The sequence below is a fragment of the Glycine max genome, chromosome 2 (genome assembly GCF_000004515.6).
Source record: "Glycine max cultivar Williams 82 chromosome 2, Glycine_max_v4.0, whole genome shotgun sequence".
Taxonomy (NCBI): domain Eukaryota; kingdom Viridiplantae; phylum Streptophyta; class Magnoliopsida; order Fabales; family Fabaceae; genus Glycine; species Glycine max.
Genome location: NC_016089.4, coordinates 43,191,398 through 43,203,149, shown reverse-complemented (window position 1 = coordinate 43,203,149; position 11,752 = coordinate 43,191,398). Strand labels below are relative to the sequence as shown.

General features: G+C 33.5%; 1 protein-coding gene across 1 annotated transcript; it reads right to left on the bottom strand.

Annotated features, from left to right (window-relative positions):
- Positions 1–426: 426 nt before the first annotated feature.
- On the bottom strand, positions 427–5,939 carry LOC100803394 (phosphoinositide phospholipase C 2). The gene is made up of 6 exons (XM_014769215.3): positions 5,527–5,939; positions 5,037–5,233; positions 2,238–2,355; positions 1,446–1,598; positions 1,263–1,349; positions 427–936 (listed from the first exon to the last, which is right to left on the bottom strand). The coding sequence occupies exons 1-6, from the start codon at positions 5,869–5,871 to the stop codon at positions 706–708; spliced, it is 1,131 nt and encodes a 376-aa protein (XP_014624701.1). The 5' UTR covers positions 5,872–5,939; the 3' UTR covers positions 427–705.
- Positions 5,940–11,752: the final 5,813 nt, after the last annotated feature.

Below are 11,752 nucleotides of genomic sequence, written 5' to 3'. Positions count from 1 at the left end.
TACAAAATTTGGGGTGCATCAAACAAAACAATGTGATGCGTTTAAGTAATTGCCAATACCTTCAACAAGTCCAACCTATGAAGCCTTCAATCCCTTATTCTCATGCTAAAGAACATGATATTTTTACTGTCTTATTTGCGAATTGTGTTGTATTTGTATTTGTATTAGTGTAGTTGGATTTGTTTTAAAGTAAGAAATAATCATTTTTTTAATAATGAAGGTGAAACAACAAATAATCATTTTTAATCCCGTGCAATATTTTGGAATCAACAAGAGTTTGTAATCAGATTAAATAATACTTATCAACAAGGGACTTGTACATTCAAACTTAAGAGCCACGCAATTATCAGGAGCAGGAGGTTGACCAATAAACCAAACCCATTGCCAACAATAATATGAATAGATTATAGATAGATATATGCATGGAGTTTAATCGGAATTTCATTTCAATCACATAATCAATCTTAAAACACAACCACTCTGTAAGAAGCCACAAACACAATAACAGTTGACAGTCCATGAATAAATTAACATTTTTTTTCTTCTGATATACGAAAATGGTTTTGTGGGGTAATCAGTTAATTAACTACATTAGTAGTTTAGCACCTATATATGCAGTTAACATGACAAGAGAGAATTCTATGCAGTAGTATCAACAAAATGAAATTGGATGAGAAGCCTTACAGACTTGTAAAGTTCACCTCTTCAACGAACTGCACGAATGCCTTGTCTTAGTTCGGACACTGGAAGACATGTTTGTCCACCAAAATCATGTCTCCCAGAAAAGTCACGCTCAACAACTTTGATGTAGAAGAGGGCCAATTCTGGAACTGTCAATGGAAAGCTGAACTCCTCATTCCACACTGGTACCCAATCATCTTCAATTGTTCTGCTGTATTTTGTATCTTTGTCATCTGGGACACCACGAATACCAACCTGAAGAAGATACATCATCATTAATGTATTTTTTATGTTACATGGTTGTCAGGTTTGGTCATTTTAATGTTTTAGTGCTAGAGCAAATGATGTTTTTGTACTTGAAAGATACAAAAGAATGCTGCCTCAAAATGTGTTTTTTTACCATTAAGTATATTAATTAATGGGTTCAATTACTCCAATTTATCTTTCCATTAATTAAAGTGGAAAAGTTTCTATCTTAACATTGATGGGAAAGTGTATGAAAATGTTATGAACAAATAACATTACTACTACAAAAAACCAATGACAAAATTTAAAAACTCAATTTCTATCAAAAGTATTACCTGTACACGGAAGTCAGGAGGGGAATAAAAATCGAAATGTGTTGGGCCAAAATCTGAACGCCACCCTTCACCCATGTATACCAAAACCTGCTTTATTCATATTTAAATTAGATGAGGATTGAAGATTATTTTGCGCTTTTCTTTATCAAAAAAAATATGAATAGAGATGCACATTCCCTTCACCTGAAGAATTTTCTGGACTGGTCGAATTGCTCTTGGATCAAAAACCTCATTATTAGGACCAACATTTAACAGTATGTCTGGTTTCTTAACATAACCACAGCCACCATTGGCTCCGAAAATTCCTTCCATGTACCTAAGATGGTGCCCACCACCCTTTAAGTTAAAGAAATTGCAAGTAAACATGAAACCTGTTATGTTTTATATTCATTATGATAAATAAAGGAAAGTAGAAACATAATTTCTTAGCATTGCAAGAACTAATAAGAATGTAGAAAAGATTTTCATGCGGTTTTTGCAAGCCATTATAGGGTATTGAAATGCTGAGTTTGGTTCTGCTCTGCATTGTTCTGCTTTATATACTTCCTCTTAGACTACTAGGGAATAAAGAAGTAACACCATTCACCAAACAATGAGGCGTGTAAGTTTTTTTTTTTTTAAATGGTTAATGAAAAATCTTAGTTTATGTGGCCTAGTGAAGCTCTGTTTTATTCATATTATTATTAATATTAATATAATTAGGTTTTATTGTTTTGCTTATCCTAACCATTTGGGGATTCTAACTGTCTTCTACAAATTGTGATATGTGCATAATTAACTAAAGCACCAAACTGTGTTTTTTTTTTTTTTAATATAAGTAGGAAACAAACTCAAGAATCAAGGTTTATAAGAATTCATGCACAATATTTAATCAACTGATAGACACTCGTCACGCAATCAAAATACCAGGAGTACTAGTTTCGAGTGAGTTTTCTTCATTCTCAATTGCCAAATGTATGGAAAACAAAGTCTAACCTGCATATTAAACGCTACCATTTGAGCTCCATGCATCCATCCAATCATGGGATCGTAATTAGACGAGTTCAGACGAGTACCCTTTGGATATATTCTAAGCAAATTTTTTTGGGTGAATCTGAAGGATGGAACAATGTCATTGATTGTAATGGTGAATAACATGGTTAAAGAAAATATCGATGAACTTCATTTTAGATTTTCAAAGAATTTAATTACCAAATCAGTGTCTCAAATATTAATGAAATTATCATATTATTTTTGGTATAGATTACTGTATGAGACAATACTTAATATAAATTTGTGAGAACAAGACTCATACTAAGGATTAGTTTTTTATACTGTATTTCAAAGTTGAAACCACGTGGACAAATTATAATTACACATCATCTTGTTAAGAAATTTCCAAAAGTTTGCGGGAGCAATTGTCCCCAATATTTACTAAGTGAATCTTTTGGCAAATTTACAGTTGGATAATTTTTTAAGGAATTATAGGAATGAGTAAATTTTAAAAATATTATAGATTATATATAAGTCTTATTTTAAAATATGACTTTAGAATTAATTTTTTTTTATAAAAAAAACATTGAAGTTGTGATTAAAACACAATTTCAAGTATTATATATATATATTAAATACTAAAGTCATGTTTAAATCATAATTTCAAATATTTTAGGTTTTTTTAAAAAAAAGACTGAAATCATAATCCAAAATATAATTTTAGTATTTTTTTTTAATTACAATGTTCTTGTATTTTAAAATACGATTTCATATAAAACACGATTTACCTATATAATATCTTTAAAATCTACTCATTCATGTAATTTTTTTTTAAAAATTACTCCACTTTTGTAAATTTGCCGAATCCGTCTCTTGCTTTCAAAGATATAATATGCTTATATATTCATGACAAAATCTTATAGTAACTAATTTGGCGGTGGATGAAATCTTTTAGAGACTAATTTACCTGAAGTTTTTTTTAAGGAATTTTCTTAAAATCCTTGGCAAAGAGACTTTTTAAAAAACAAATTAATAGACTAAAACTTTTAAAAGACTAACATATAATCCACGTAATATTAGAAAACCATGTGTAGGGTTTTCTACATGTCTTGGCGCCAGAGTAAAAGAGAGCTACTTAAGTTTAATTTTAAGCTAACAAAAAGACATGTGCGAGCTTAAATTCAACCATAAAAAATAATAATAAAAATTACTTAGGTTCAGCATGTCTAAAAAAATAATATTGAAATGACCTGACAATGTCAGTTCCATGATTTTTGGCGTTATCTTCAAGCCAGTTTTTTAATATTAGTTTTGGTTCTTAAATATTTTTTCTTTAGTTTTTATCTCTTTGAAATTTGAAATTCTTTTTTATCATTAACTTTAGTTTTCAGCCGTCCAAATTTTGAAATTATTATTTTAATCCTAATATTCATTTGAGGATAGATAAATCCCATTTTTTTTAGGGATCAAATTTTTTTAGTCATGTGTTGACATATGACATTCGGTAAGTATTATTGGATGTCATTTGGAATGGTCAAGGACATTTCCTTAGATACATAAGTAATTTATCGATGCCATATAATAGTAGAATAAAAAGTATTAATTTTATATTTTAGAAAGATGAAAATCAAATAAAATTTACTACAGGAACAAAAACCAAAGCTAGTTCATTTTATAGGCATAAAAACATATTTAACCCTAAAAATAATTATTTAATCTTTAAAAATATTTTAAAAAATAAAAATAAAAAGTAATTATTTCTTCACAACAATTTGAACTACACTTTGTTAACATAAGCAAGATTTTCTTCAAATTATTTTTACCTTGTAATTGACTCTAGTTCTATCGTCATGGTACTCAAGCCTATGTCCTTCTCGTACCCTTTGGTCCTGACTTTCAGGAGACTCTGGTGGTTTAGTTGAAATTAGAATTTTTTCCTTCAATTGTTCAGGAGAAGGGAATTGTTTCATTTGTTGTGAATATTCAGGGCGAAACAATATATCTCCAAATATGTCATCGACCATCTAAATTAATTCAAGTATATTTATATATTTCCACTAAAAAGTTTAATTACATTTCAAACCATGCATGATAGTGGCCTAGTCTCTTTTATGTAATTAATTACTATACGAACCTGGGCCACTTTGGCTTGAAGAGTTTGAGTTATATGGTCTTCAAATTAAAGTTAAAACAACAGGATACGGAGAGGCAAAAAATGCATATTCCTTAATGGCATTTAGACAAGCTTTGAGTTTCAGGGAAGAAGTCAGAGTCCTACAGTTCTAAAAAAATCAATGAGTTTCAGATATATACCAACATTGAAAGCTGCATAATGTACGTGAAACAAAGTCTATATACATATATAAGGCATATATCCAGGTAGGACCAAAACATTTGGCTTAGTTAATCTAATTAAAGTAAGAAATATGATTATTAGTATATTGGATTGGTTTTCTTGTGTTTTTGCTATAAGGAGGTTGTTGGGGATTATCAGTCCAAACTCTTTATTTGGTAATTCAAAATAGACACACAATAAAATGTATGGACATATGAAGATAGAGGAAATGATATAAATAATGCTAATGTGAACTTCTTAATTAATGTAAGTAAAGGAAAAACATAACAATGTATCTTTCCTAATTAAGAGGATTTCTCAACAATTTCACCCTAAATGAGGATGTAATACAATATGATGTTTTCCTTTCTCTCATGTCTATCATGTTACATGTTACTTTGTTATACAAGAAAATTTAAGTATCTATCTCTTCACCTAATATACTATTGAAAACTATAAATCCATACCCTCCATGATGAACCAGCACATCATCGCCTCTGGAATTTGGCCATAAATCTAGCTCAATTACCCTTACTCCTTTCTTCAATGCCTTTATTATCGCGGAAGTACTGCTAGCACTGCTAACTTGATTTCCAGTTAAGTAGGAGTTGTGGCCTGTGTATAAGAAATAATGAGCCAAGGGAAAATTCATGTCATGGTGCACCTGGAGATCGAAAACACACCAAAATATGAGAAAACTTGAAAAAGATTATTAAAAGACTACTATGTGCAAATTATAATGAACCATTCAAACAATTAAGGTAATTAATTAAACTTTGACAAATGCTAACCTCTCTTGCCCTGGTTAAGGAAGTAAAAAAGATTTTTTTATAGGATACATAAAAATGCACTCTTATAATTTTCAATAAAACATTTACTCTTTTAATTTCTTAACCAAAGGACACTGGTTAGGAAGGTTTTTAAACTTTTTAGCAGTGAACCAAATATTATTATTACCTCAGCAAGGGGAACATTAAGGTCACTTAAGAGATAACGAAAGAAGGCTTCAACATGAAGGCCTCTCCTATGAAATATGTTGAGATGCCTGAGACTGTCAAAAATGGTTTGAGCATGTTTTTTGATGGCAACACCTTCCTCTTCTCCTTGAAATTGAACTAAGAAATCGCACAGGTCATCCATGCTCATGATGCCATGCTGTGAATACTCTTTAAAAAGAATGTCGATTTCATCAGGAGGTTCATCAGCAACTTTGAGCCTAAACATTCTCCTGAAACAAAAACACACTTTGAAGTGCTGTTTAGGCATTTTAATATGAGAGAGGTGTCTAGATGTGGTGGCCATTATTGTTTTGGAAAATGACTATTCATGGGGAGACACATTGAGATAAAGTTAGAAATAGAAAAGAAAGGTGTCAGCCTTCAAAAATAACCAGGAATGGCTTGGAGCCTAAGTGAGCATTTATACTCATACAATGCTCATAAGGAACGCGTACGTACAATGCACTGAAAATAAATAGGTTTTGTTAACTTTATCTCTGTAACGAAGAAAGAGATTGCTTTATTTTATGCATTGTGCTTTCTTTAACGATACATTTCAATATTAAATTAACATCTCCAGATAGCACTGAATAATCTTATTAAACGTTCGGAATATTTACTGTGATGTGTGGGTAAAGCTAGACGTAAAAGAAAAACAATATCATCGAGTAGAGAGGATAAAAGTATGTGACATATGTAAACGTAACAAATTGGTACCAATACCAATGGGTCAAGCTATATTTTCCTTTCATCTGACGTAGGACAAAGTTATTAATATTCTAATAATTTTACTCTCATGTCAATATGTAAAGGAGATAGAAAGTCATCGAAGCCTAGAGATGTCATCGGATAAATACGAATAGAAAGATAAAGATAACTCAGATAAGTATACAAATTTGAAAAAACCAGCTCATTACATGAAAAAAATAAAGATAATTATACAACTTTACAAGGGTGGGGAGAACACATGTGATTTATAAAGCATGTGTATCTTAAAATTAAACCGGAACACGTATCGAGTATGTACGTGTATGTGGTACAGGTTCGACATTTGAGGGTATGTGTTTCGTTTTTTTTTAAAAAAAATTAGGTACTCTATGAGTACACCTTGGTACAATTTGGGTACATAACATCTTCTACTTATGATGCTATAATATTTTTTTTTTGATAAAATATCATGCTATAATATTTAAACTTATCTATTTCATGAAACAAAATGAGTTGAATTTTTCTAAGTCCTTCTCTTTGCTATCGAAGGTGTCCATTTTAGTAGCTGGTGTTGGGAAACACCAATACTATTTTCTCTTCTGTAGGCTCAAAATAAACACTTAGCAGAAACAGGAAAAATAAGAATTCTATCTAGAAAAATGACACTAAAAAATTTTAATGTGAAAAATTCTTTCAATGTGAAAGGGAAAAATCAAGAACCAAGCCAACAAATAACTCTACTATTAAAAGTAGAATTACAATAACAATCTCAATATAAGAGAATATTTCTCAACTTCATCCAACAAGAGTGGTTTACAATTTTTCTCTACTCTCACCAAGTGTGATGAAAAATAGAACTCTCTTTCTCACTATCACTCTTGCTTTGATGGGATGAGATGAAATGTTCCAACTCTTCACCAACCTCCCTATTTATAGGAAAGGGGTGTGGCTTTTTTCAAAAGTGAGTGGTGGGTTACATTCACAAAGTTCCTTGTAACTCTAATCTTTACTTTTCTAAGTGAAGTGTGTAAGTCTCAAGGTCAAAGAAACAAATTCAAAGCCCTTGGAAAGTGCTCCACAACTTCCTATGCATGCCTTGGAATGTGCTCCTCAATTTCCTATGTATTTGAATTTACACGTTTACTTGAATGTGAATCAACCTTAACTATGAAGGAATTTCCAACAAATCTCTCTCTTACGACATAATTGGTGTGCATCACTATACCAACACCTTGACATCAGTCTTCAACCTTCTTGGTTGGTATTGTCTTGGTCATCATATCAGACCAATTAAAGTCTGTATGAATTTTCTCTAACTTTAGTTTTTTCTCATCCAATTCCTCTTGTATCCAATGGTAATGAATGTCAATGTGTTTGGAGCGTGAATGAAACATGAGGTTCTTGGTTAAGTGGATGACACTTTGATTATCACAGTTTACTACATAATCGTCTTGATCATGTCCCAACTCATTTAAGAATTTCTTTATCCATAACATTTCTTTGAATGCTTCAGCTGTTGCAATATATTCCGCTTCAGTGGTTGATAATGCAACACACTTTCAAAGTTTTGATTGCCAAGATACAACTCTCCCTGTAAAAGTAATCAGATATATGGATGTAGACTTTCTAGAATCCACACCTCTTGCCATATTTGAGTCTGTATATCCAAGAAGCATTAAATCTCTATTACCAAAGCACAAACATCTTTTGGTAGTTCCTCTAAGGTACCTTAGTATCCACTTCACAACGTTCCAATGCTCATTTCCTGGATTTTATAGGAATCTGCTCACAACTCCTACAACATAGGCAACGTCTGGTCTTGTGCGAATCATTGCATACCTAAGGCTACCCACAGGCCACAACAGACGAATAGGGCACCTTGCTCATCTCTTTTTTTTCTTCTTCATTCTTTGGACATTGCATCATGCTTAATTTGAAATGTCCACAAAGAGGAACATGTATTGGTTTGGCATTATGCATGTTGCACCTTTCAAGAACTTTCTCAATGTAGTCCTCTTGAGATATCAAGAGCATTCTTCTAGATCGATCTCCAGTGATCTTCTTTCAAAGAATTTTCTTTACTGGACCCAGATCTTTCATGGCAAAAGATTTTCTCAATGCCTTCTTGAGAGCATCAATGTTCATTTTATTTTTGCTAACAATCAACATACAACAAGAGTATATTGGACTCAACATTCTTGTAGTTCTTCACAAACGCACAATGGTTTGTGGATTTCTTTCTAAAATTATGTTGGGCCCTAAAGAGATCAAATTTCTTGTACCATTCTCTTGGAGCTTGTTTTAAACTAGGGAGACTTTTCTTCAAGCGACACGCTACATATTCTTTCCCTGGTTCTACAAAACCTTCTGGTTGCTCCATATAAATTTCTTCCTCTAAGTCTCCATGTAAGAATGTTGTTTTGACATCAAGTTGCTCAACCTCCAAGCCTTGTTTTGCAGCTAGACCAAAAATTGCTCTAATGGATGTCATCTTCACCACCAGTGAGACGATTTCTTCAAAATCTATGTCTTTCTTCTGGTTACATCCTTTCACCACAATGCGAGCTTTGTACCTCGGGTTTGGGTTTTTCTCTTCATTCTTAAGTCTGAACACCTACTTGTTTCTTGATGCTTTCCTTCCTTCTAGTAACTCCACTAGATTATATGTTTGATTTTCAATTAGGGACTACATTTCTTCTTTCATGGCTTGCATCCATTTCTCCTTATCATCTATCTCGATGGCTTCCTGGAAACTGAGGTTCCCCATCACCAATGAGATCAACATATTCATTAGAGAAATACCTCCTTGATGGCTATCTGACTCTTGTTGATCGCCTCACTTGAGATTCATCTTTCGTCTGGACAGTCTCCATTGTTGATTCTTCCATCGTCTGAGTTGGATGCTTTGTATGACTCTGCTCCATCTGGTCAGGTTGTTCTATATGAGGAGGTTACTCCGTCTGATTGGTTTCTATCATCTGAGTGGGTTCTGCCTTTTCTAAAAGAGTCTCTCCCCTTGAGTTTCTCACTATAGGCTTTGGCTTCTCAGGTCGCTCGATATCATGTATTGTCTAATCTTCGAAGAATATCACATCTCTACTTCGAACAATCTTCTTGTTTATAGGACCCCATATTCTAAATCCAAGTTCATATCTTGGTGAACCAAGGTATATGCACTCATTCACCTTAGCATCAAGCTTTGCTCTTTCATCTTTTAGAATGTGGACAAAAGCGTTGCACCCAAAGACTCTCAAGTGACTATAGGAGGCTTTCTTTTTAGACCAAACTTCTTATGGCATCTCTCCATTTAAAGGTCTTGAAGGAAACAAATTTATCAAATCAACTACAGTCTTCACTGTCTCACCCCATAATGTCTTGGAAAGTTTTGAATGTGAAAGCATACTGCCTTTCTCTGCAATTGTTCTATTCATCCTTTCAGCTAATTCATTCCACTGAGGAGTTTTGGAAGGTACCTTCTCATGTCATATCCCATGAGCCTTGTAGTATTGCCTCGAATGGACTCTGTATTCTCCACCATTATCTGATCTCAAGCATTTTAGCTTTCTTCCAGTCTCTCATTTTATTGAGGCATGAAACTCCTTGAAAGTTTGAAGAACTTGATCTTTCGTCTTCAACAAATACACCCACACCTTTCTAGAGTAATTATCAATGAAGGTAACAAAGTATTAGGCACCACGATAAGACTTTTCAGACATTGAGCAAACATATGAGTGGACAAGATTCAGGATTTGCTTTCTCCTTTTGGCCTCATTCGATCTTTGGAAAGGCACTCTACATTGTTTACCTATAATACAGTCTTCACTGGATTCAAGTGGCTACCCCTTTATGTTTGGAAAGTGGTCCTTTGCTAGAAACTCCAAACCTTTCTCACTCATGTGACCCAATCTCTTTTGCCATAATTCTTTGGTTGAATCTTGAGCAACATTCGTCTCCCCTTTGCATATCTTTCCTTGCATGATGTACAAGGAGTCTTCCTTCTTACCTCAAGCAAAAACCATGTTTCCTCTACTAAGCTTTCATCTATCGGCACCAAACTAGTTTATCATCCAAGCTTCATCTAGCTTTCATATTGAGATAAGATTTAAACGCATCTCAGGCACATGTCTTACTTCCTCCAGCACAAGCTTGCTTCCATTCTCAGTCATCAGAGTCACCTCCCTTGTGCCAAAAATCTTGCTTGTGACATGGTTGCTTATCTTCACCATTACCAAAATCCCCTTTTTGATATGACAAGAAAAATACTTCATGGGGAGAAACATGGAAAGATGCTCCAGAGTCGATTATCCATATACAATCATTAGATGCAATATTTAAATAATTTTCATTATCGATAAGAAAAACATTTTAATCGTTTGATGCCATAGCAATAATGATTCCACCTTCATTCTTCTTCTTTGGGTCAATTTGGTTGGCATGGACATTTCCAGCCTTCTGATCTCTCTTCAAGAATCTGCACTCAGACTTCTTATGGCCTAACTTTCCACAATAGTAGCAACTCAAGCCTTTGGGGTGAGACTTGGATCTTCCTCATGATTTCCCATTGCCTCCTTTACCACGGTGCTCGCTCCTTCCTCTATTTTCAACAACATTTGCTTCAGAGTGACTACTCAAACCTCTCTCCTTTCGTTTGGACTCTTCATTTAGTAAACTATCTGTGACATGATCTATGCTAAGCTTTCCATGTGGTGCAAAGTTGCTAAGAGTGACAACTAATGTGTCCCAACTCTCAGGGAAAGAACTGAGGAGTAGAAGAGTTTGTAATTCATCATCTATATTCATATCTACATTCTTTAATTGATTAATAATACCTTTGAAGGTGTTTAAATGTTCAATCATGCTCTAACCGTCCATATACTCCAGCTTGACCAAGCCTCTGACAAGATAAATTTATTCCTCGACATATTCTTTTGAATCAAAGATTTAAGCTTTGTTCATAACTCATACGCATTGGTATAAGTTGATACATGCTCAAACAAGCTTCGGTCAATATACTTACGAATCATAGGTACAACCTTCCGATTAAGGAGCTCCCATTCGTTGTCCTTCTTCCCCTCCTAAGTGGAGTATGTAAGTTTCAAGGTCAAAAAAACCAATTCCAAGCCCTTGGAAAGTGCTCCACAACTTCCTATGCATGTCTTGAAATGTGCTCCTCAATTTCCTATGTATTTGAATTTGCATGTTTATTTGAAAGTGAACCAACCTTAATTATGGAGGAATTTTCAACAGCTGGAGATGATTTTAATCCAAAAAAAATAAGCTCATCCTAAGATAGCGATGTGATTTTTGTACATATAATGAGGATGAGAGCAAAATATAAGATATTTATGAACTAGATGACATATCTTTCAGTCATCTCTTACTAGTGCATTTTCCCAATCAAGGATCACTACCTCCTTGTCGAGTAAGAGGTGTTTCCTCCATCAAACGTAGCAAGAAACAACTTGTCTCTAAACATC